Below are 25,247 nucleotides of genomic sequence, written 5' to 3' on the forward strand. Positions count from 1 at the left end.
AAAAACTAAGCTGCGGCTGTCCCAAAGATGCTTTTTTTCCCCGCGAGGCAACTGGACTTTCTCGTTTTTCTTCGAAGACGTTTCGCTTCTCGTCCCAGGAGCTCCCTCAGCTTCGAGTGGACGGTGGGGAATGGAAGCAACCTAGGAGAACAAACCCGTCGGGACAACGTTCAGCAGTCCATCTGCGTTTGAAAGACAAAGGCCACTCTTTCAAAGACAGCAAAGTCCACATCGTGGACAGAGAGGACCGCGGGTTTGAAAGAGGGTCCAAAGAGGCCATCTAGGTCAAAACTGAACAGCCCTCTCTCAACACAGGCAGAGGGATACGATATCTACCTCCAGTCTACAACATGGTCCTTTCAGCAATTCCAAGAAGGCTCCACACCCATTTGCACCGCTCAGGTGACCCTGAGGACACAGATAAACCTCCATGCCTCTTAGAGGGAGTACTAACGACCAGATGACTGCAAGAAATATAAACCCTCCCATTCTCCACCATCCAGTCAGAACTGAAGAAGCTTCTTGGATGAGAAGCGAAACGTCTTCAAAGAAAAAGAAAGAAAGAAAGAAAGAAAGAAAGAAAGAAAGAAAGAAAGAAAGAAAGAAAGAAAGAAAGAAAGAAAGAAAAAGAAAGAAAGAAAGAAAGAAAGAAAGAAAGAAAGAAAGAAAGAAAGAAAGAAAGAAAGAAAGAAAGAAAGAAAGAAAGAAAGAAAGAAAGAAAGAAAGAAAGAAAGACCAGTTGCCTCGTGATAAAAGCATCTTTGGGATAACGACAACCTGGGGTGGACTGAGAATCTCCGTAGACATTAAGCCGCGGGTGACTTTCAGCTGGGCGGTTGACCAGGAGCAGATCTGGAGAGCTTGAGGAACGCCTGTGACCTTCTGGATCTGAAAAAGCTTCTGGCTCGTCTTCTCCATTAAGGACCTCCTCTACCCCCAACCCCTTCTCTCCTGCAGTTTGCGCCTTTCCTTACATCTTGGCCTTCACTAACGACTCCATCGAGATCCGGTTGGTGGTGAACGGGAACCTCGTTCATACAGCGGTGGTCCCGGCCTTGCAGCTGGTGGCTTCAAGGGTAAGGAGGACGGGCGGAACCTGATCTGCCACATCAAATTCCTTTCCCCCACCCAGACTGTTCTCACCATTTGGGCTTAGCTCTGAGATGTTTGAGCCCTCCGTCGCCTCTTCTCCAGCCCCTCTTGATTAGTGAGTGAATTAATGGACCCTCCATTAAACTTCCACCCTGCTCAAGTTGTACAGCTCAAGGCACAGTTCCCATCCGTGAGGCCTGCTAAAGGCTTGGGAACTGTGGAACCTTTCATCTCAAAACGGTTGAGGCCTTGGAGGTTTTTAAGAAGAGATTGGACAACCCTTCGCCTGAAGTGACCCAAGGGTTTCCTGCACGAGCAGGAGGTTGGTCTACAAGATTTCCAAGGCCCCTTCCGACTCTGTCCTTCTGTTTGCGTAGCGGGCGAGAAGTTGGCTTCTTGTAGAAGCCTGTACATTTGGAGATCCTCTTCTTTCTCCGCCCCAGTTGTTAAAGATGAGAGACTTCTGTTAGGCAAGGGCCCGGAGAAGCCACGTTTGCTCACTCAACTCCCTTCTCCCTTCCAGTCAGATATCTACTTCAGAGCTGCCACGGCCGTGAGCGAGGTGTCTAACAGCAGTTCGAAGGAAACCAGCTCACCGGGATCCCCTCAGACGCCTTCCGTCCAAGAAAATCTCATTTTCTCCCCCTCTGCAGCTGAAGGTAAGGAAGTTGGGCTGGTGGCCATCAAGCGGGTGATTGCTAAAGCGTCAGTCCTTTCCCACCTCAATTCCAAATATTGGACTTTCTGTTTTACCCTGTCATAGAGGTTAGGTTGCCTCATGGAGGGAATCAGAGAAGTGTTTTACCTCAGAAATGTCTCTGGAGATGCTCAGTCCTCCAGGTCAGAGTTGTCCCCAAGGTGCGTTTTTTTCAAGAGGCATCTGGACTGCCTCTGTTTTTCCTCGAAGACGTTTCGCTGCTCCTCCGAGAAGCTTCTTCAGCTCGGACCAAGAAAGCTTCTTCAGTCCGAACGGAGGAAGCTTCTTGGATGAGAAGCGAAACGTCTTGAAGGGGAAAAAAAACAAACCCAAAGAAAGTCCAGTTGCCTCTCGAAAACGCACCCTCCTAAGAACTTCCTCCTTGAAGCTGCTTAGCATCTCCTTGAATCCCTGCAGTGATCCAGTCAACAACATAGTCATTAAGTGAATATGGCTTTGGTGGTTGGAAGGTCGCAAAACACACACACACACACACACACACACACACACACACACACACACCGGGACGCTGCAACCGTCATAAATATGAGACAGTTGCCGAGCATCTGAATTTTGATCAGGTGGCCCAGGGGACGCTGCAATGGTCATAGCTGTGAAAAAACAGCCGACAGTCACTTTTTTCCGGGGCTGTTGTTAACGTCCGAACTGTTACAAATCGAGGACTACCCGCAATACAAGCGTATCTGGAAGGCAAAGCTTCCAGAAATGCTTGATTGACCCTCGGCTCTTTGGCCAGCCGTCTGAAGCCACGTTGGGTCTCAGCGTCGTTCTCTTCCCCTCCCCCCCTTCCAGGTGAAACTCTGTGCAGAAATATCTACAAAATCCCTCTCAGCAATCTGGTGGGCAGGAGCATCGAACGCCCGCTGAAATCTCCCATGGTGCCCAAAGTCATCACCACCCCGACATCGGCTGGCATGGCCCCCGTGCCGGTTGCACCTTCCCTCTCCTTGCCGCGGATAGAGATCAAACAGATTGCCAGCAGAACCCGCAAGGAACTGCTCGGTAAAGTCGGCAACATTTTCTGGGTATCCTGTGAAACAGGACGTTACAGACATGGGGGGCCACCAACTCAAGGGCCAGAGAGACGTTCATAGGTTGTGGCCTCAAAATCAAACAGTCAGAACATAGCTGGGAGGGACCTTGGAGGTCTTCTAGCCTAACCCTCTGCTCAAGTAGGAGACCCTGTACAATTTGAGACAAATGGCTGTCCGGTCTCTTCTTAAAGACCTCCAGGGATGGAGCACCCACAACTTCTGAAGCACCCACTGCTTAATTGTCCTCACTGTTAGGGAGTTTCTCCAGGTTGCAAATAATAGAATAGAATAGAATAGAATAGAATAGAATAGAATAGAATAGAATAGAATAGAATAGAATAGAATAGAATAGAATAGAATAGAATAGAATAGAATAGGAATAGAATAAGAATGGAATGGAATGGAATGCAGGATAGGATAGGATAGGATAGGATAGGATAGGATAGGATAGGATAGGATAGGATAGGATAGGAGTAGGGTAGGGTAGGGTAGGGTAGGGTAGAATAGAATAGAACAGAATATGGAATGGAATGGAATGGAATAGAATAGAATCTGGAAGGGACCTTGGAGGTTTTCTAGTCCAGCCCCCTGCTCAAGCAGGAGAACCTATACCATTTCAGACAGGTGACTGTCCAGCCTCTTCTTTAAAACCTCCAGTGATGGAGCACCCATGATTTCCGGAGGCAACTTCTGTTCCACTGGTTGATTGTCCTCACTGTCAGGAAGCATCTCCTTAATTCCGGGTTTCTTTATTGTTGTTGTTATTATTATTATTATTATTATTATTATTATTATTATTATTATTATTATTATTATTATTATTATTATTATTATTATTATTATTATTTCTGGCAATTATTACCCACCTTAGAGAACTTTTCTGGAGTTAGAAAAGCAGGAAGGGAAACATCTCCCAAGGATTGACGGATATCCTTTCCTGGATTCTTCAGGTCTCTTAGATGATCCTTCTTCCAAGTCCGAAGGTGGTCCAAAGCAGAAGAAGCTTTCATCAAAACCATCAGAGCCCAAACAGCGAACTCTACGGTCCTCAAGCAGTGACAGGTAAGCAGCGACCGACACAAGAGAGAGTTGGGGTGAGGCTATAGGTCTGCACCCCAATTTCCCAAACTACCTGATATTTTGAAGCTGCATGTGAGGCTAGAAGTGTAAATTGACTTTTTGTAAAAGCTGTGGAAGGCCAGCAGTGAAGAACGTCTACTTCCAGGGCCAGAAGAAGCCTACTTCTCTGAAGAGACACATACTCTACTAGCTACAGATAGTCCTCGACGTATGAGCACAATTGAGTCCCAAATTTCCATTGCTAAGTGAGACATTTGTTAAGTGAGCTTTGCCCCACTTGACGATCTTTCTGGCCACGGCGGTTAAGTGAATCACTGCAGCCGTTAAGTTAGCTACACACTTGTTAAGCGAATCGGCCTTCCACGTTGATTTTGCTTGTCAGCCAGAGGTCCGAGGTCATTTTCCTACATTCTTAGCTTGGAAGATGCATTCATCTCAAGCCTAACATTCCAACTTGACATTCCTGTAGGATAGGATGGGATAAGAACAGAACAGAACAGAACAGAATAGAATAGTAAAATATACTAGAGTAGAGTAGAGTAGAGTAGAGTAGAATGGAATGGAGTAGAGTAGAGTAGAATAGAGTAGAGTAGGATGGAATGGAGTAGAATAGAGTAGAGTAAAATACTCTAGAGTAGAGTGGAGTGGAGTGGAGTGGAGTGGAGTGGAATGGAATGGAATAGAATAGAATAACAGAGTTGGAAGGGACCTTGGAAGTCTTCTAGTCCAACTGTGATGGCTAAACCTTTCTAAGATTACGACCTCTTCTGCAACCCACCCTGCCCTCTCCCCATTTCTGCTTTCCTCTCCCCAGGCTCCTTGTGTCCTCCTTCCATATCACTTCTGAAGAGCTCCACTTCTCCACCAGTTCAGACGTTGACCCTGCCCCGCTGGAGGAGGAAGAGGGCCAGCCCAGCACTCTCTTCCAGCTGGGGGCCTCCTTTGAGGAAGGGGCCATTGACCTGAAGTGAAGACAACCGGGACAATCAACCTTTGCACGCAACTCGCCTAACCCCCCTGCTCCCATTCTCTGCCATTGCCCCCTCCCCCCACCCCCCACCATTTTGTACAGCTCTCTAAAAGGGTATCCATCACAGCAAAAAGTCCTATCAATTTTAGAAAGGGGTCGCCACGTGCAATCCAAGAGGGGAACCGAAGGATCCAACTCTGGAGGCCTGAATCATTTCAGTTGATTCATTGATCAAACGAGAGGGATCCAACTCTGGAGGCCTGAATCGTTTCAGTTGATCGAACGAGAGGGATCCAACTCTGGAGGCCTGAATCGTTTCAGTTGATTCATTGATCGAACAAGAGGGATCCAACTCTGGAGGCCTGAATCGTTTCAGTTGATCGAACGAGAGGGATCCAACTCTGGAGGCCTGAATCATTTCAGTTGATTCATTGATCGAACGAGAGGGATCCAACTCTGGAGGCCTGAATCATTTCAGTTGATCGAATGAGAGGGATCCAACTCTGGAGGCCTGAATCGTTTCAGTTGATTCATTGATCGAACGAGAGGGATCCAACTCTGGAGGCCTGAATCGTTTCAGTCGATCGATTGATCGAACGAGAGGCCAGGTGTGCGCGCGTGTGTGTGTGCGTGCGCGTGTGTATGGTCTTTTCGGTGATAAAAGAGGGCGGTCACCCAATGCTTTTGTTGTTGTTGAAAAACAACGCTCGGGTGAAGGATCCGATGAGTTTTAATCAGTGCGTTGATTAAACCCCTCTCTATTTTCACGTGGCCCGGGGGTTTCAAGGAACAGACTGCTTACAGTTCAGGGCTGGGGGGGGGGTGAGTCCTAAGTGCCCCCCCTCCTTCGTGGCAACAACCAACTGTCATGTTCCCTTTCTCCGTCAGCCCTGGAGGACAGTTGTTGGGGATTGTCCCCAGATTAGTAGAATGGAAAGAATGGAGAATGGACGTTTTCTGACGGACATTTCTCCCGGTTTGGAACTAGGAGGAGTGTGCTGGGTCCATCCTGAGGATGGCCTCCATCTTCCTTGTCTGAAACAGGAGCTGTCCAGCCTCCTTCAGGGTCTTAACTTACATTCTCTATATATTTTTAATTGCATAGCTGCAGAGAAACAGGAAATCATTGCAACCTGCCCCGCGAGGACAATCCTAGAAGCATTTGGTTTGTCACTGCAGGGCAAAGGCTGATGGGCCCGAACATCACAATCCAGAGGTGTATTTGGTGTGTGGAGTTGCCCCCCCACACACACACACACAAATCCTGTGCATGACTTCCAAACTATGATGCAATCACAAAGGAGAAATTATTCATAACTACGGTTGAGTCATCTCTACTTAATTAACTGCTTTGGCACCCTCGAAATTAGATTGTGCATTCTTGAAATAGGTTTGGGTTTTTTTGGCCCGATCCGGGAAGAGGTGGGGGGGGGGGATGTGGGATAAAAAAAGAAATCTGGAATTCTTGAAAAGGTGTGACAGAATAACAGAGTTGGGAGGGACCCAGGAGGTCATCTAGTCCAGCCCCCTGCTCAAACAGGAGATCCTATCCCGCTTTAGACAAACGGTTGTCCAGTCTCTTCTTGGAGAGGGAAGGGGCACCCGTAGCGTAACCCCAAATACATAAGTACTGTTCACTTAACGATGGTTGCTTCTACTTAGGAAAAAAAAAGTCTTGTGGAGGAACCTGATCAATTGAAAAAAAAATACATTGCATTTCTGTTAATCCATAAGAATTTCCTCTTCGGTTCCCAACCGATAGGTAGAACAGGCCTTTCTTAAGCCGAACATCTGTTCTTTCCCTTCCCGCCTTGCTTTTCTCATTTTGATTCTTGGATAAATGTCTACCTCCCCCATTTCTGCCGGCTGGAAAGAAAAGTTTAGACACAGCTGTCCGTTTATATCTGGACATCTCCGAAAAATACCGTAAGCCAAAAGCCTTTTTCTCTTTTGATGAGTGACTTCTCCTAGCAAATGTCAACTGACTGGCCGAAGAGTTTAAACTTTAAGGTGACCACCCAGGCTAAGCGCTGCTGGGATCCATGAAGCGGTTAATGAGTTCACGAGTTCACAAAAAAGTCAAGGAGACCTTGTGAAAGACACTGAAGCTACTTCCAACCTTTTGTTAAGCTGGTTTGGAGGTTTCAAAAGGTTGGCAGCCTGTTTAACCCAGAGGCAAGGTGGCATCAGAAACGTGCCCTAGCCATCTCTCGGGAGGGAAATCTCTCTCAAAGCCATCTTTTGTCTCAGCAATGTTTGCCCGTGCCCTAACCCACCCCCCTTCGCCCTTCCTCACAATGATAAGTTTCTGCCCTGGGGTTTATTCAGACACCCTTGTCTCAATCATCCAGGTCAAGGTGCTTTTCCAGAAGGCCACTGGACGTTCTTGGCATTTGCCTTGGGGAAAAAACCTCAATGACTCTCAGAGGGAGTACTAACGACCGGACGACTGCAAAGAATATAAATCCTTCCGTTCCCCAACCGTTCAGTTAGAACTGAAGAAGCTTCTTGAATGAGAAGCGAAACGTCTTCAAGGAAAAAAAACAAAACCCAGGAAAGTCCAGTTACCTTTTGGAAAAGACACTTTCGGTTCAGACACCCATAAAGACCCGATCTCTATCTGAAGAGTCAGTAGCCCTGCCACAGGCGAGAAACGCTGGCACCCAACGGCTGTCCTCTGCTCCGATTCCGACATTTCCTTGCCAAGTTCATCAAGTTGACTCTGATTTGTCCTCCCTTGCACAAATAATCCCGCTCTGCTCGTTTATTTATTTATGTATTTATGTATTTATTTATTGCCCCCTGATCAGAAAACCAAGCAATATTTTCAAGTAACGATGTCCTTCCAAGAACCAAACGGTTCGCCTTTGACCACAGAAGATGGCAGGATGCCACTGGATTTTTTTCCCCTTCCCGTTTTAGAACACCAGATCCTTGTCTTAGCTTTCCTGAATGTCAGAATACAGAATAGAATACAGAATAACAGAATTGGAAGGGACCTTAGAGGTCTTCTATCCCACCCCCTGCTCAGGCAGGGGACCCTGCACCACTTCAGACAAATGGTTGTCCAATCTCTTCTTTAAAACCTCCAGTGTTGGAACACTCACAGCTTCTGGAGGCAGGTTGTTTCACTGGTTAATTGTTCTCACTGTCAAGAATTTCCTCCTTAGTTCCAGGTTGCTTCTCTCCTTGATTATTTTTCATCCGTTGCTTCTTGTCCTGACTTCAGGTGCTTTGGAGAATAGCTTGACCCCCTTCTCTTCTTTGTGGCAGCCCCTCAAATACTGGAAGGCTGCTATCCTGTCCCCCCCCCCATCCTTCTTTTCATTAAACTACTAGACCTATCCAATCCCTGCAACTGTTCTTCATATGTTTTATCCTCCAGCCCCCTAATCATCTTTGTTGCTCTTCTCTGCACTCTTTCTAGGGACTCAACAATTGAGACTTACTTCCTTCCTTCCTTCCTTCCTTCCTTCCTTCCTTCCTTCCTTCCTTCCTTCCTTCCTTCCTTCCTTCCCTCCCTCCCTCCCTCCCTCCCTCCCTTCTTTCCTTCCTCCCTGGCAGCATCTGTTCTGACACTAGAACGAGGCAGGTTTAAGGCAGGGATTCCCACCACTGGGGGCGGTGATCTCCAGTTTGCAACCCTTCCTGGTGGATCTCCCATTCCACCTTTGAGGTCCTACCTCCTTTGCCCACCGAGACTCCATGATCCAGCCCCCTCTGCCTTTGCCTAATTGCCTTATGTTTTCCTCATTGGACAGAGCAGTTAATCCATCTCGGGCGGGATGGCTATATCAAACAAATCTTTTGACTGTTTGGCCTGCCCCATTCTTCCCCCTTGGGGGGGGGGGCGCGCACAGGCCTCTTAAGTAGATAAAACCTTACGCCTTTGGCTGGTGAGAAAATGAGCCTCCGAGTTTCTAGAGTTAAGAGAAGAGGGTCCTTGGGTTGGCTTTGCAGAAATACGGTGGGGAAAAATAAGCATCAGATGTCTTGTTGTTTTTCCCCCCACCGTGTTTCTTGAAGGGCACAAGTCACAAGCTGATCGGTGCGGATCTTTGGCCCATTCCCCACGTCTCACAAAACGGTCTGCACAACTAAATTAGAATCTGCCACTGAATTCCAAACCAATTGTGTAGTTTCTAGTCAATTTGCAGATTAGCACACGCTTCCCCTTGCTGAAGGAGCCAGCTTGGGGTGGGGTGTGTGTGTGTGTGTGTATGTGTGATGGGAGTTGGAATACAGCCTGACCCTCAAAAAAGGTCCCAGAGAGAAAGAAGCCAGGATGAGGGACAGAGGGAAGGGCGCACCAGCTCCAAAGGGTTGCCAAAATTTGGGCAGAAACAGACTCGGTGGCTTCCGACGTTCGGAATTTCTTTTGAATGTAGCATCACTTCGCGTCTCTTCCTTTTTTTTAACACCTTTGTCTGCGGACAATGAAGTATGTGTTTGAGGAAGATGAGGCACTTGTCTTTCTACTTTGGTGAAAATTGTCCTCCCCCTCCCCCCCCATTCTCTCTGCTATCCCCTCTTTGATTCCAAAAGAGTTGATTTTTTGGGGGGGGGTTGTTTTTTGTGGAAAAGCAGGGTGTAATCTTGTTGCTGCATAATTTCGTCGGTGCGCTGGTTGCAAATTAGCCGAATGATTCTTACGTATCCTTCCAAGTTTTGCTGAGAGGTATGTCCTCTTTTGCTTGAGGGCCGTGCGCCCCTGACAATTGTACAATCAATGGTCTTCCAGATTGGCGAAGAAGATTTGAGTGAACACATAGGAAGAGTTAGTAAACGTTGAGAGACGGTTGTAACCATTTTCAACTCGGCAAGAGAAGATTTGTAGCTCGGAGTTGGAACTGTGGGGTCCTGGGTGCTCTCTGAGCTGGGTGGTTTTTCTTGCAGACGTTTCACGACCCTGCTGGGGAACATCCTCAGTGCAAACCCCACCCGCTTCTAGCACTGATGATGTTCCCTAGCTGGGTCATGAAACGTCTGCAAGAAAAACCACCCAGCTCAGAGAGCACCAAAGACTTCACAATCCCATCTCTTCTTTGCTGTCTTCAATTTGTTTCTTTTCGTGCCTTTGAGTCAGTCTTGACTCCTGGAAAATTCCTGGAGAAGTCCTGGCAGTTTTCTCGGCAAGATTTCAGAACTGTTTTACTCCTGTCTCTTTCTTCCCAGGGCTGAGAGAGAGATTAACTGGCCCAAAGTCACCCAGTTGGCTTTGTGCCTAAGGCAGTCTAGAACTCACCGTCTCCTGGTTTTCTAGCCTGATGCCTTAACCGCTGCCCCAAACTAGGTCTCCATTGCAGCCCCCCGACTGCAAGTTTGCCCAGCTTTTTACACTTCAAAAAAAAGAGGCGCCCTGGTGTGATGTCCCCAATTCAAATGCTGCTGAGTCTCCCAATGAAAAAAAAAAAGTAATTAATTGGGGCCTTGCTAGTCCTCCCCATACCGTTTTCATGGTGAAAATGGTGTTGCATTCGTACGATATTTGTGTCCTCCCTTTTAAAATGGCGGCGATAAGTAGAATTCGCCCATCCGGGACCGGATTTTTTTTGGGAAGCCAGGAACGTTTGAAATCCCGGAAACCAAACACAGAGGAAGGAAACCGATTAAATTTCTACTTTTTTCCCCCCCTGAAAGGCAATGCCTTTGCCTAATGTGCCGCCAGCCGTGGTTAATTTTGGTTTTCATTCACCTGGCGTGGCTTGAAAGGTGAAGCTTCTGAGGTGAAACTTTTGTGTCTTTGCTCATCCAGCCACACGATACAGACAACCGGGTTTTCTGCTGACGGGAAACCGGGATCGAAATCTGTGGGGAGGTGTTTGTACTTGATTCAATGCTGAAGTTTATTTCCTGTTTACCAAAGCAGGTTTTCTGCTGGCTTCAGAGCGGCGTTTACAATGTGTACGTGACAGTTAATCGCTCGTAACTCCGTTACTGAAAGAAAGTGCAATCAGGGTTGTGAGTTTTTAAAAAAACTATTAGCTGTGCTTTGGTTTTTCACACACATAAACGGGGATTGGGTTAAGGGAAAAGGCGCGATCACCAGAATCTCCTGGCTCAAGGGAACATTCTTCTTCCAGTTTAAACTTACAAGGGGCGTAGAATTTATATTGCATTTCCGACATTTTCCACTTTGCCTCCCAACGAACGGTCTTATTCTCGGACCACAAAACCAGGTTAACCTTCTCTGCCTGGCCCCTTTGTTCAGGTGAACGAATCTCCTCTCCTATCAGTGCTGATCCGTGCTGGTTGGGGAGGCTGGGAGTTGTAACCTTAAGAGAGGGAGGGGTGGTTAAGAGACGAAGGGAGGCCGATGTGTCTTTTGTTCCCTCTTGAGCAGGGAAAGATTTCGCAGCCTTTGCTGCTGCAAATAATTAAAAAATGGGACCTGGCAAAATGAACCACCTTTGCGAGAAAAACGCGGCAAACGTTTGCCTCTTTTCAAGAACACGGCCGCAAATGTAGCGTTGACTTTACACACTGATCTGCTACGGCTTTGCACGTCTGTTCTGTTTGTGGCATTTGACTTGGTGTCTTAAATTTTTCCATGTTTCCCTGTGGCATTCCGATGTCTCCGAAGGAAGAACTCCTTCTTCTCCTCCTCCTCCTTTCTTTCTCCTCTCCTTCTCCATCCCTCCTTCTTCCTTCCTCCTCCTCCTTCATTTTTCCTTTTTTCTCCTTCTTCCCCTCCTCCCTCTTCTCCTCTTCCTCCCCCCCCCCAAGCTGGTGATGGGAGAGTGGCTGTTTTCTGCAAGGCTGACTTGCCAATATCTACAAAATACTCCTATCGCCAGACAGAAGGCACTTTGAAGCTGATGTATGTACAAAACCGTTTGTCCTTGACACTGGTTGCTTGTTCCTCCCGTCCTCTCTTTTTTCCCCTTTTCTTTCCAAAGAGCACCCTTGAGCATCGTCCGGCATGAGTTAGGTGTGACTCCCCCTGTGCCCCCTCCCCAGGCAACCACAGGTGGAGAAGATGAATTCAGCCATGTCCGTTCCAAATTTTCCACCCCACCACCACTCTCTCCCTGTACTTGCTTCCAAGCCCGACGTGACTTCCACCTGGGGGGTTTTGGTGCTCTTATTTGTGGTGGGGCCTGGGGGGGGGAAGAAACCCCGTGCGGATGGTCCAAGCAGTTTAGGAGAAGAATTGGGGGGGGGGAAACGACCGATCCCTTTGGCAGGAAGGAATGGGAGAAATCCAGGCGACGCTTACCGCTTAAATCCACACCGCCTCTCCCTCCGACGCACACTTAAACCCTGGTTGATTTCACCAAGAGGATCCCACGCCAGATAATTTAAGTTAAAAGTGGCTCTGAAGATTCTCCATTCAACCGGGGTCACAGTTGTATCAAAAGTGTCTGTGGGGGGGGGTTATTTTTGAAAAGGCAACTGGACTGATTTATTTATTATTATTATTTTCAGGAAAAAGAAAGACGTTTCACTTCCTATTCTGAAAGCTTGATTAGATCCATCAGATGGTGCGGGAGACAGAAGGACAAGTCATCAAAATTAGTTGGTGTGTGTTTGTGTGTGTGTGTGTGTGTGTGGGAAATGATAGGTCCTGATAGGATTGTGTAGGTGTTGGGTGGTGAGAGTGGAAAGACTGCGTTTTCTTGGCATTCAACTGCTCTTAGGTGACCCTCAGGTCACAGATAAAACCCCACGTCACCACAACTGGTCTCAAATTGCTCGGGGGTTAAACTCTGAGGTTGCTGGTTTTCTTGCAGACGTTTCATGACCCAACTAGGTAATATCATCAGTGCTAGAAGGGAGTGGGGTCTGTTGAGTGGAGGAGGAGGAAGAGGAGGACTGTGGGGTCTTTGGTGGTCTCTGAGCTTGGGGTTTTTTTTCCTTTCTTGCAGGCATTTCATGACCCAGCTAGGGAACATCCTCAGTGCAATCCCCACCCGCTTCTAGCACTGATGATGTTCCCTAGCTGGCTCATGAAACGTCTCCAAGAAAACCACCCAGCTCAGAGAACAGCCAAAATCCTCACAAGTTCAACTCGTCTTTGCTGTCTTCAAATTGTTAGTTTGTTTTCGTGCCTTTGAGTCAATCATGACTCCTGGAAAATGCCTGGAGAGGTCCTGGCGTTTTTTTCTGCAAGATTTCAGAACCGGTTTGTTCTCTCGCCTCTTTCTCCCCAGGGCTGAAAGAGAGAGAAGAGTAACTCTGAGGAAGGATAAACCCCCCCAAGTAACCACAATGGATCTCCAGGAGCATTGCTAATCCTCTCCCCCAATTCTCTAGGCCAGATTTGTAGCTTGGGGTTGAACTGTGGGGTCCCTGGTGGTCTCTGAGCTGGGTGGTTTTCTGGCAGACATTTCATGACCCAGCTAGGTAGCATCATCAGGGCTAGATGGGAGTGGTGTCTATTGAGTAGAGCAGGAGGAAGAGGACTGTGGGGTCCTTGGTGCTCTCTGAGCTTGGTGGTTTCCTTGCAGATGTCTCATGACCCAACTAGGTAACATCATCAGTGCTAGATGGGAGTGTGGCTTGCGAGGAGGAGGAGGAGGAAGAGGAGGAGGAGGAGGAGGAGGAGGAGGAGGGGGAGGGGGAGGAGGAAGAGGAGGACTGTGGGGTCCTTGGTGCTCTCTGAGCTTGGTGGTTTCCTTGCAGATGTCTCATGACCCAACTAAGTAACATCATCAGTGCTAGATGGGAGTGTGGCTTGCGAGGAGGAAGAGGAGGAGGAAGAGGAGGAGGGGGAGGGGGAGGAGGAAGAGGAGGAGGAGGAAGAGGAGGAACAGTAGCAGCAGCAGCTATGGAGTCCTTGGTGCTCTCTGAGCTTGGTGGTTTCCTTGCAGATGTCTCATGACCCAACTAAGTAACATCATCAGTTCTAAAAGGGAGTGGGGTTTGCACTGATTAATTGCACCCACCAATTAATCTCAACTGTCGATAATTCTCCTTCCACCTCCCACACCATACAATTGATGAAGCTTCTAGGATAGGAAGCAAAATGTCTTTTTTCTCAAAAAGAAAAAAAAAGTCCAGTTGCCTTTTTAAAGATATATTTAAAAAGCCACATTTGATACAAGTTTAAGGGGGAGCTTGGAACGGCCTCTTCCCCATGCCACGCTCGATGGGTCGATCAGAGAATTAAATCTCTTGAAATCTTTTTTTGGGTTTAAATTCCCTTTTCTCGACGCCTCTGGGGTCATGGCTTTATTCACACCTAACTTTTTTGCTGGATCGTGCCCCTTTTGACTGTTAACTCTAGTGGGATTTTGTACTTTTCAATGATTCTGTGCTGTCAGCCTGTGGCTTGCCCTCTTGTGAGTCTCAAAATTTTAAATTATACCACCAAGTGTCTTAAACTTAATTGTATTTGCCATTGTTTTTTTCAATGCTACAAGTAATAATGTATTATTTCCCTTTTTTTCCTGTGTGTTTTCAAAGCTTGTTAAAAAAACACAGAAAGAGAGAGAGAGAGAGAGAGAGAGAAGCGCGCGAGAGAGAATCATACTTTGGATATAATGGCAAACATATTTGTTCTGAAAGTTCCATAGAACACAGCTGTAAAATCAACTGTTTTTTTTCCTTCCTTGAGATGTAATAAATATTTATGACATTTGATAATGCTATATTCATCATTGGTTTGCTTCCCCCGGATTGCGCTTATAATTCATGAGCACCCCGAATTGTATGTTCTTGCTTCTCCCTGGACTTCGGAATATCGAACAGGGGAGAAAAATACACCCTTTGCCTTTTGTGAACACGCACACCCACAAACACACACGTCCTGATCCCTCTTTCCTAGGACCACATTTGATCATTTATCCTCACAATCTGAATTTCCGGGGGCAATTTAAGGTGGCAAGAAGGAAGCTCTGGATCAAATTCCAGTCTGTATCAGGGCTCCATTGGATGCGAACCACACCCATATGTCAAAGATTTCAGTTAGCTGTTTTATTGCTCTGATTGCACCTAGATAAAACTAAATGAGGTTCAACAGTGTCCAAAGGAGTCAGGCTTCACCCACTTGTGCCTACATAGGGATTCCAGGCTAATTCCCTGCTTGACGCCTCCCCCTGGCTTGGCAAGTCTTTCTCTGACATCCACGTTGCTTAAATGGATTTTAGGTCAAGACCAACCTCACTGTTTGGAAGTTTCTCCTTAATTCCAGGTTGCTTCTCTCTTTGATCCGTTTCCAACCCTTGTTTCTCCTCCTTCCCTTTGGTGCTTTGTAGAGTAATTTTATTTCCTTTCTACCTTCTTTCCTTGAAGCTATCGAACAGAAGTTTTTCCCTTCTCCCAATCACGATTGTTCTATTTCTTTACAAAACAGTCCAGGGACGGTTTTATTTAGGTAACGCAAGTTACACCACCCTCCTCTCTCGTTTCCAACTCCCTATAGGTAGAAAAAAAGGGACGCGGTGGCTCAGTGGGTTAGGACGCTGAGCTTCTCGATCAGATGGTCGGCAGTTTGGCGGGTCGAATCCCGAGTGCCGCATAGCAGAGTGAGCGCCTGTTACTCGTCCCAGCTTCTGCCAACCTAGCAATTCGAAAGCACATAAAATGCAAGTAGAAAGATAGGAACCACTCCGGTGGGAAGGTAACAGCGTTCCGTGCGCCTTTGGCGTCTAGTCATGCCGGCCACATGACCACGGAGACATCCTCAGACAAGTGCTGGCTCTTCGGCTTTGAAACGGAGATGAGCACCGGCCCCTAGAGTCGGAAACGACTATCACCCATGTGTTACTTTAGTGGTTTTAAGTCATTTATTGAAGCAAACCTCAAGCAGCATCGTTTCAAATGTCAAAAAGGCAAAATTAAACATTTACATTAGGAAATCTGAGCAGCCCGGTGCTGCAGTTCAGAAAACATAGCACCCTTTTTTTTATTAGTAATGCTCTTGGCCCTTCCTACCGAGGAAGGAGCAGAAACTGGAGCAGGCCCAGCTCCTTGGATAAACGAAAAGAACGGAAAGTTTTTGGCCTCGCCAACCAACGTTTTCGACCACCAGTTGAGTGAAATCCCCGATGAGGGGAAAAAAAAGAGTAAAATCTCGCGTGCAAAAGTCTTAACGTGGTCCGCGAAAATACGCCTCTATCTCTTCCAGGTTTTTGCCTTTAGTTTCAGGGACCCAGAAAACGGTGAAGATCACGTTGAGCAAACAGGTGGAGGAGAACAGCCAGAAGGTCCCATGAGGAGTTAGGAGGACCTAGAGAAGAAAGAAGGAAGTTGGGTTAATGTTGGGGCAAGGCCTGGAACTCAGGTAAGCACAGCAGGGATTTTGAATTTGAATTTTATTGAATTTATATACCGCCCTTTCCCGAAGGACTCAGGGCGGTTTACAGGGTATATAAAACATCAATACAAAAATTAAGAGCAATTAAAAAAGATTAAACTAAGTCCCTGAAAAAAATATAAAACCCCAGTTAAAACTCCCAATTAAAACTCAGCCTGGGCCGGAAAGCTCGAAGAGCCAGGTCTTCAGGTCTCGGCGAAATGATCGAAGGTCGGGGGCAGTCCTAAGCTCCACGGGCAGCTGGTTCCAAAGGGCAGGCGCCCCCACAGAGAAGGCCCTGCCCCTGGGTGTCATCCACTGGCATTCTTTGACCGGCGGCACCCTGAGAAGGCCTGTGGGAGCGCACAGGACGAAGGGAGCTTGATGCCGGCAGCAGGTGTTCCCTCAAATATCCCGGACCCAAGCCATTTAAGGCTTTATAGGTCATCACCAGCACCTTGAATCTCACCCGGAGGGCAATAATGCTCGGTTGCATTTATTTTCTTAATCATATTTAGATAGCCGTCCGCCTTGTGAGAAACGACAACGGGTGCCGCAGCACAGTCGGAGACAGTTCACAAAAGATGGTCACCTCAAAAAAAAAGCACCTTCAGACACCGCAATGGGTCTCTTTCCACACCACATTCCAGAAACGTATTGTTCTTAGGCACCTGCACTTTTTTTTTTAAATGCAGTGTGCTTTGTGTTTTGTGTCTTGAGACAAAGAAGAGAGGAGCTACGTTTTGGAGCATGGATAACACCCACATCTCGACCTAGAGACTGCAGTCCTGAATCACAGGGGGATGCCACGACGAAGATACTGTGTTGAACCTTCTGACTTACTATTGTGCCTTTTGTTATTTTTAGAAATAACTCCAGGTGGCTGGAATTGGCTGAGCCTTTACAAAGCCGCTTGATCCTTCCACTCGGCGTTCCCTTCCCCAATGAGATCAAAAGCACCATGAAACATGCCCAAGATCAAAGCCAAAGGACCTTCTCCCCAACCAATGACGTTGGTCCCTCTTCTCCCGCAGAGGCCAGCTGGGCTTCCGTCGGTTATGCTGACGTCACCTTTGCTTACCGTGAGGTCGTGGAACTCCTTGGTGATCAGGAAAGCCATGAGCCAGTTGGTGAGGACGCAAGCCCCGCTGGCTATTCCTCGGGCTCTCAAGGGGAAGATTTCAGACATCAACAGCCAGGGGATGGGGCCCCAGCCCAAGGCAAAACCTGTGGGTGGCAGAACAGCAAAGCGAGACGGCGTTTGTGCTGGGTGAAATCAGGCAATGGGAAACGGATCGCCCTACTTCGCAATGGAGTGATGATGGGTGCAACCTGGGGCTGGAGGAACGTCTGAACATCATCATGAAGACTCCAAGGCTATCAAGCTTACTCCACTCAGGATGTACCAGGGGCCTCCAGAATTCCAGAGGGACCTCTGCTCTCAAGATCGCAACTAAGACTGTGGCCCTCTCTGCCCATTTGCTCCGGTAAGCACCTTGCCAAGCCCACAACCCACTTTGTTTTGCCGTCTCTGGACCTGTCCTCTCCACACCTCTTTCCAGGAGTTGTTGCAGGCTCAAGCAGCCAAGTCAAGTAGGGCTCAAACTGACATGGAAGGATCTTGATGGACCTGGCGTGAAAAATCTGCAGCTTTCCTGTCTCGATGATTTCACTGTGCACGTCACGTGTTTATTTAGTCTTAAAAAAGCACGGACTGCAAGAGTGGAAGAGGAAGGCTGACGTGGGGGAAAAGGGGCCCGTCAAGGCAAGGGAAGCCCCATAGGTTAGCAGTTCGCTTCTTCCCAACATATCCATCAACCTCTTCTCCAAAGTGCCTGAAGGCAGGACAAGAAGCAACGGATGGGAACTAACCCAAGGAGAGAAGCAACCTGGAATTAAGGAGAAACTTCCTAACCGTGAGAACAATTAATCAGTGGAACAGAAGTTGTGGGTGCTCCAACACTGGACGTTTTGAAGAAGAGACTGGACATAGGGTCTAGGGTTTCCTGCCTGAGCAGGGGGTTGGACTAGATGACCTCCAACTCTGTTATCCCCTTACAGTTCAGAAACCGTTAACAGCCGAGCATTTAAAGCTTCTGAAAATTCCCCAGGATCAACCCCCCCCTCCTCAATAGTCCTAGATGATGGGACCCACCTTTTTTCAAGACCCTCACTCACCCATAATGAAGAAGCTCACGCTCAGGACTGCCAACCACGCCAGGGGGTGTCCTTCCTCCACCAGGGAGCTGTTCGGGGGGCCGCTCAGCATCTGGAGATGGGAAGAGTTGATGGGGCTGGGGCCGCTGATTCTGAAATAGATCCCAAACGCCATCGCGCTGGCAGCCATGATAACTCCTGGGGACGAGAGAGGGGGAGAAAAGAGAGTTCAGAACATTAACTCCTTATTTGGGGGGAAAACTCAAAAACTTGCCTGAACTTGGGAAAGAGAGCCAGTCTTTCCATCATCCTACCCGAGACGATGAGAAGAATTTTTCGTCCGGTCTTATCAATAATGAGAGCTGCCGTAGCTGTGAAGACGACTTGGATAGAGCCAACAATGACGGTAGCGGCACTACTGTTCTGGAAGGCACAAGGAACATGGAAGCTTTTTTTTTTGGCCTCCTAGGAAAAGGACAGGTGGTCCTCAACTTGCAACTGAATGACTTACGACCGGTCCTCGCACCTACGACACTTGCAACATCCTCACGGTCGCTTGGGCAAAATTCAGGGGCGTTATCTTTACTGTGGTGGCAGCACCCCAGGCTCGCATTATTGCCAACTCCAAGCTTCCCAACGGGTTTCCGACGAGCAAAGTCAAGGAGGGGGGGAAGTTGGAGTCACTTAATGACCGCTTAGCTGCAGGGATTCACTTAACAACCGCGGCGAGAAGGCCGGACAATTGAGCGGGACTCACGGAACCATGGCCTTGTTTAGCAATGGAAGTTCTGGTCCCAATTGTGCTTGTCAAGTCGAGGAATATTTGAGGGGCTGCGCCAAAGAGGGGGGGGGTCAAGCTCTTCTCCAAAGCCCCTGAAGGCAGGACAAGAAGCAACGGATGGAAACTCATCAAGGAGGGAAGCAACCCGGAACTAAGGAGAAACTTCCTGACGGTGAGGACAATTAATCAACGTAGCCTCCAGAAGTTGCGGGGTGCTCCATCACTTTTTGAAGAAGAGACCGGACAGTCACTTGTCTGAAGTGGTACAGAGTCTCCTGCTTGAGCAGGGGGTTGGACTAGAAGACCTCCAAGGTCCCTTCCTTCCAGCCCTATTCTCATTGACTACCTGTGCAATTGATTTGGTCAATACGATCAAGGGGTGTAGCTCCACCGCCCCCCCAAATAAAAACCTAGTGGAGCCGGCGGGGGAGAGAAGAGATCCGCTGGGGGTAGACCAGGAGGAACAGTCCAGAGTTGACATCCTCACCTTAAAGTTGGCGTCTTCAAATATGCTTTCCGCATAAAACATCAAGGCATTGATCCCGGACGCTTGCTGGAAGAACATCATCGCCACTCCGATCAGGAACGGCTTGTAGATGGCGGGGTTCTTGAATTCAGCAATGCTCATTTCTTGCTACAAAGGGAAACGCAGGTATTGCTCGACTTAACAACAATATAAATTTAATAAATAATAAAATATAAATTTAATAAATAATAATAATAATTCATTTAGTGACCATTCAAAGTTAGAACGGAACGGAAGAAAGCGACTTAGGACTGTTTTTCCACACTTAAGACCACCGCAGCATCCCCACGGTCACGATTAACATTCAGACACTGGACAACTGACTCACATTTATGACGGTCGCAACATCCCGGGGTGTGTGTGCGTGTGTGTGTGTGTGTGTGTGTGTGTGTGTGTGTGTGTGTGTGTATCAGGTGATCCCCTTTGGCAACCTTCTGACAAGCGAAGTCAAGGGCGGGGAGGCTTGATTCACTGAATGACGGTAATTTAAGCACCGTGGCCATTCAGCTGACAGCTGCATCAAGGAAGGTCGTCCAATGGGGCAAAATTCACTTAACAACCGTCTCCCTTAGCGACAGAAACTTTAGACTCAATCGTGCTCGTAAGCGACCTGAAGACTTGGTTATTCCAACAAGTGGGTCTGGACTGACTATGTTTTTGAAATTTGGCTTTTATTGAGTTAAATTGTCGTGTATCTATTACATTTATTGTTTAATTCTTTTTTTAAATTTTGTATTCCATGTTTCTTAAATTTTTTGTTGTGAGCCGCCCTGAGTCCTTGGGGAGAAGGGTGGCATATAAATTCAATAAATCTAATCTAATCTAATCTAATCGAGGACTATCTGTATTTTGCTTGGTTTAAACTTCCTTTTCGTTTTGTTTGTGCGCTACCTAAACTAGTCCCGTGGCCAGACAGGCAGCAAATAAATTTGATAAACAACAACAAAACAACTGTCGTTGTTGTTATTATTTCAGAGGGAGTGTCCAGAGCTGGCGTCTCAACCCATTTAGGGGAAAGGCGATTAAAGGAAGGCTTAAAACATCCAAGGCAACCCCAGAGCTGTCTCTGGATTCTCGCTCACCTGTTCGCCGGCGTTGGCTTCGATCTCCCGACATTCCCACTCATGATCCACCAGCGGGCCGCGCAGGAATTGCAAAGCCGCGATGGCTTCCGGCTGCCGATTCTGACGTAGCAGGAACCGAGGCGTCTCGGGCATGAAAGCCATGAGCAGCAGCAGGAAACAGGGAGGGACACAGCACAGCACCGCCAGCCAGCGCCACGCCAGAGCCGTGCCTGGGGGGGACGGGGGGGGGGACAGAACGAGGACAGCTGTTTTCAGGGCTTGCAAGGAAAGGGAGGGAGTCGAAACCCCACGGCTTGGATCTGCTGCAGACAGCTGAGCTCCTTTGCCTTTTGAGGACACAGAGACGCTGGCGGAGATGCCACCAGGGTCCTTCTCAGAGGTGGCACGCGGCCCATGGGCGATGCCCTAGGCCAGGGGTAGGCAACCTTGGCTCTTTAATGACTCGTGGACTTCAACTCCCAGAATTCCTGAGCCAGCATGGCTCAGCATGGAAACCTCTCCCTTTCCCCTCAGCATGGCTGGCTCAGGAATTCTGGGAGTTGAAGTCCACGAGTCATAAAAGAGGCCAAGGTTGCCTACCCCTGACCTAGGCTCTCTTTTAAAAACGTGTCTTGTATCTAGGCTGGCTTTTTCTCCCTGCCCTGTTGTTCTTTTGTTATATTCTCAGTTAAGATTTTGGGTTTTCAGGATGAAAATTACACAACAGATGTGCTATTATCCACTAGTTTTAGTTCAATCTCCTTCCTTCCTTCTCTCTCTCTCCTTCCTTCCTCCCTCTCTCATCTTTCTTTTCTCTTTCGTTCCTTCTCTTCCCAATTCCTTCCTACCCTTTTTTCTTTCTTTCTTCCTTTTTCTCTTCTCTCTCTCTTTCCTTTTCCAACTTTCCTTTCTTCCTTCCTCCCTTTTTTTTCTCTTTCATTCTTTCTCTTCCCCACAATTCCTTCCTACCCTGCTTTTTTCTATTTCTTCCTTTCTTTTCTTTCTTCTTTCTCTTTCTCTCTTTCCTTTTCCAACCTTCCTTCCTTCCTCCCTCTTTTTCATTCCTTCTCTTCCCGACAATTCCTTCCTACCCTTTTTCTTTCTTCCTTTCTTTTTCTTTTCTTTCTTTCTCTTTCCTTTTTCAACCTTCCTTCCTTCCTCTCTCATCTTTCCTTTTTCTCTTTCATTCCTTCTCTTCCCCACAATTCCTTCCTACCCTCCTTTTTTCTTTCTCTTTCTTCTTTCTCTGTCTCTCTCTTTTCTTTTCCAACCTTCCTTCCTTCCTACCTCTCTTTTTCTTTTTCATTCTTTCTCTTCCCCACAATTCCTTCCTACCCTTTTTTCTTTCTCTTTCTTCCTTTCTTTTCTTCTTTTCTTTTCCTGTGTCTTTCTCTCTTTCCTTTTTCAACCTTCCTTCCTTCCTACCTCTCTCATCTTTCCTTTCTCTTTCATTCCTTCTCTTCCCCACAATTCCTTCCTACCCTCCTTTCTTTCTCTTTCTTCCTTTCTTCTTTTTTCTTTCTCTTTTTCTTCCTTTCTGTGTCTCTTTCTCTCTCTCTCTCTCCTTTTCCAACCTTCCTTTCTACTCCCCTCCCTCCCTGTTCTTCCCTTCTTCACGACAAAACCCCTCCCTCCAGCCGACTCTGGATTTAACAATGCATCTTAAGCCAGAACATGACCTGCTAGGTAAGCTCCCAGGATGCCTGTCACCACCATCAGCTGAACGCATGAGCCAAGGACTCCTCGGATCTTGGAGTGAGACGTTTCGGATATATATATCTAAGACATAAGCCAGAAAGATTAAATTAACAACAGAAGCTGCAATGGAGAAGACCGGGCAGGTCACAGAATCTTACCGCCACCCTCGTCTTCCAATTAAAACTGGTAGTTCTCCTCTTTTCCCATCTTGCCATAATGAGAAGGAAAATGAGCTCAAAGACAGGGATTGATTGACTTTAACTCAACGTGATGTAGCTTAGGTAAATTTGAGAAATTCATCCCACGCAGGTGGATGCAGAAATGACTCCTGCTTGCTTGGACCCTCTCAACGGCTCCTGTTGACTTAGGAGTCGTAATTTTCTCTCGTCCTCTGCGGAATCACACTGGCAAAAAGATTGACACGTTTCCTCCCCCCCCCTCCCTTACCGGAACTACCAAGGATGTGACGCCACTGGCCAAGCCACACAGCAGCCGTCCCAGATAAAGCATCCAGATGTTTTGGGCCGAGATGATGATCAAGAAACCAAACACGTAAGGGATCGCGCAGAGCATCAGGCTAAGTTTCCGGCCAATTTTGTCCACCAGGTATCCACCCAGAGTCCCACCAGCTGCAGCCCCCAGCGTGACCACGGACTGCAGAAAGAAGGGAAGAAAAAAGCCATGTGAGAAAAGGAGGGAAATGAAAACAGTGGACCCAAAATTCAGAGGAGGTTAGTGCTCTCTGAGGTTGGTTGTTTTCTTGAGCACTTCATTACGCAAATTAGGCAACATCGTCAGTGCTAGAAGGGAGAGAGAAAACCCCATTCCTTTCAAGTACTGATAATGTTAACTAGCTGGGTCATGAAACGTCTGCAAGAAAATCAGCTCAGAGAGCACCAAGGATCCCACAGTCCTTTCCTCCTCCTCCTCCTCCTCCTCCTCCTCCTCCTCCTCCTCCTCCTCCTCCCCCCACAAACCCCACTCCCTTCTAGCACTGATGATGTTACCTAGTTGGGCCATGAAACGTCTGCAAGGAAACCACCAAGCTCAGAGAGCACCAAGGACCCCGCAGTCCTCCTCCTCCTCCTTCCTGCAAATCCCCCTTCTAGCACTGATGATGTTACCTAGTTGGGTCATGAAACGTCTGCAAGGAAACCACCAAGCTCAGAGAGCATCAAGGACCCGTCATTTCAACCCTGAGCTACAAATCTTCTCCTTTATTGATACTCAAAAATTCACCCTGAATGTCTTCTAGGCAAATGCTACAATTTTACTATAAAGCCTTCAGTAGCAGCCTTGTTTCATTTATCTAAGGTCTGGTGATACTCAGGAAGGTGGAACGTAAGACGCAAGGATGATAATGACAATCCCAAAATACCTGGAACACCACTTAAACTATCATTGGCATCGACAAAACCACCATCGGTCAATTGCAAGAGGCAGCTTTACTTGCAACAGCTTACAACCTGCGCCAATAGTTTTAACCCCAACAAACCACAATGTCTTGGGAAGTTTCAATAACTGCCATCTCCAGTGGCCGATCGGCCCACAAGACCTCACGGCAACTCACCCCAAACCATGATGCTTGTGTGTCATCTAGTCTCAATTCTGGGTTGTTGCTTCGTTTCAAACTAGGGATAGCTGGTGAGCTGTACCCCAGGACAAAGCCGAAACTTAACGGACCTAAGACAGCGGCAAAGGTAGCCAAGTAGAGATGGCGGTTTTGGACTTTGCTGTAAGAGAAGCAAGGATGAGACAAATCGGCGATAAATATCAGTTTGGGGCCAGCCTTATTTCAGAAACAAAAATACAGACGCACCTCAAATAAATCTCCAGCTGAGTGGGTCTTCCAGCAGCATGCAGTTCTGTCTCTGGGTTAGGATCCAAAAGGGGTCTGTATTCCTCAGAAGTCATCCTCTTTGGCTGGGCCCCAAAGAAGAACGCTTAATGATAAGACAACTTGGCCTTAAGCCCCACGAAAATATCAGGGGAAAGAAAACAAGAGAAAAACCACAATAAGCGGGAGGATGCAAATCACATGACTTCAAATCACCAGCTTCCTCAGTTATAAACTGCAGACTCGGTAGTTCAAGGGAGGCGAAGTCCGCAGTGATCCATTTTGATATTCCACCAGAAAAAGATGCACAGCCTCCCTCAATTCTTTGCTCTGCTCCAAAAGGGGATATTTGCAGTGGGTTTATATTTGGAGTAGCCAGTTAATTCTCTTCCCTGGTCTCTTTCTTGCTCCTCTGTCTTCTCTATCTGAGCAACCAGGAAAGCAAGAATGAAATAAAGAGGAAATTGTGTTCCCCAAGGATGAAGAAATCTCTCTATTAAAATAAATCCCCCCCCCCGAGCTTCAGGATTTCGAGGTACATGCAGCAAATTCATGTCTTTACACCACACAAGCTCGCACAAATCACCTGCATAGGGTTAGCCTTGTCCAGTATGACACCCCGCCCCTCCATCCAAACAATGGATTTCCTTTTCAACCATCACACCAACCAAACTGATTCTCTCAACGGGCTTGAAACTGACTAGACCAGGGGTAGGCAACCTCGGCTCTTTTATGACTCATGGACTTCAACTCCCAGAATTCCTGAGCCAGCTGGGGGATCAGCTGCCACCCCCGTTGCGTCCAAGAGGGAGGGGATGCCGGGCGTTGTAAACACAGGCAATGGCTGGCTTTTCCAATTGCAGCGCCCTCCCTTTCCCACCCTGAATTAGGAATTGCCATGCTGATGCTTGCAGAGGGCGCCAGGTTGGGGAAGGACGCAGGCAGGGATCTGGGCAAAGCAGCCATTTCCACCCCTTCGGCAAAGCCTCTTCCGAAGGGGCAAGTTTGAGTTCCCAGCCGGGGCGAGGCTAACCCGGAAAGCCTACTCACC

General features: G+C 47.7%; 2 protein-coding genes across 9 annotated transcripts in view; one reads left to right on the forward strand and one right to left on the reverse strand.

Moving 5' to 3' along the window:
- Positions 1–8,346, forward strand: part of GARNL3 (GTPase activating Rap/RanGAP domain like 3) — a 62,187-nt gene extending 53,841 nt beyond the window's left edge. For 4 of the 8 annotated variants that reach the window (XM_081339790.1, XM_081339796.1, XM_081339792.1 and 1 more), the window contains 5 exons: positions 958–1,076; positions 1,616–1,751; positions 2,603–2,812; positions 3,795–3,906; positions 4,739–8,346. In XM_081339790.1, the coding sequence (XP_081195916.1) occupies positions 958–1,076; positions 1,616–1,751; positions 2,603–2,812; positions 3,795–3,906; positions 4,739–4,895 (734 nt within the window). In that variant the 3' untranslated portion in view covers positions 4,896–8,346. Of the gene's footprint in view, positions 1–957; positions 1,113–1,615; positions 1,752–2,602; positions 2,813–3,715; positions 3,907–4,738 lie in introns of those variants that run through there. The other 4 variants (XM_081339793.1, XM_081339794.1, XM_081339791.1 and 1 more) reach the window with 3 other exon arrangements.
- A 6,432-nt stretch (positions 8,347–14,778) lies between these two features.
- On the reverse strand, positions 14,779–25,156 carry SLC2A8 (solute carrier family 2 member 8). Its single transcript, XM_081339857.1, has 11 exons — positions 24,783–25,156; positions 24,179–24,324; positions 23,930–24,092; positions 22,807–23,013; positions 22,341–22,440; positions 20,680–20,891; positions 19,559–19,705; positions 18,605–18,713; positions 18,312–18,488; positions 17,215–17,360; positions 14,779–16,067 (listed from the first exon to the last, which is right to left on the reverse strand). The coding sequence occupies exons 2-11, from the start codon at positions 24,271–24,273 to the stop codon at positions 15,927–15,929; spliced, it is 1,497 nt and encodes a 498-aa protein (XP_081195983.1). The 5' UTR covers positions 24,274–24,324; positions 24,783–25,156; the 3' UTR covers positions 14,779–15,926.
- Positions 25,157–25,247: the final 91 nt, after the last annotated feature.

Source organism: Vipera berus (assembly GCF_964194415.1).
Source record: "Vipera berus genome assembly, chromosome: 15".
Taxonomy (NCBI): Eukaryota; Metazoa; Chordata; class Lepidosauria; order Squamata; family Viperidae; genus Vipera; species Vipera berus.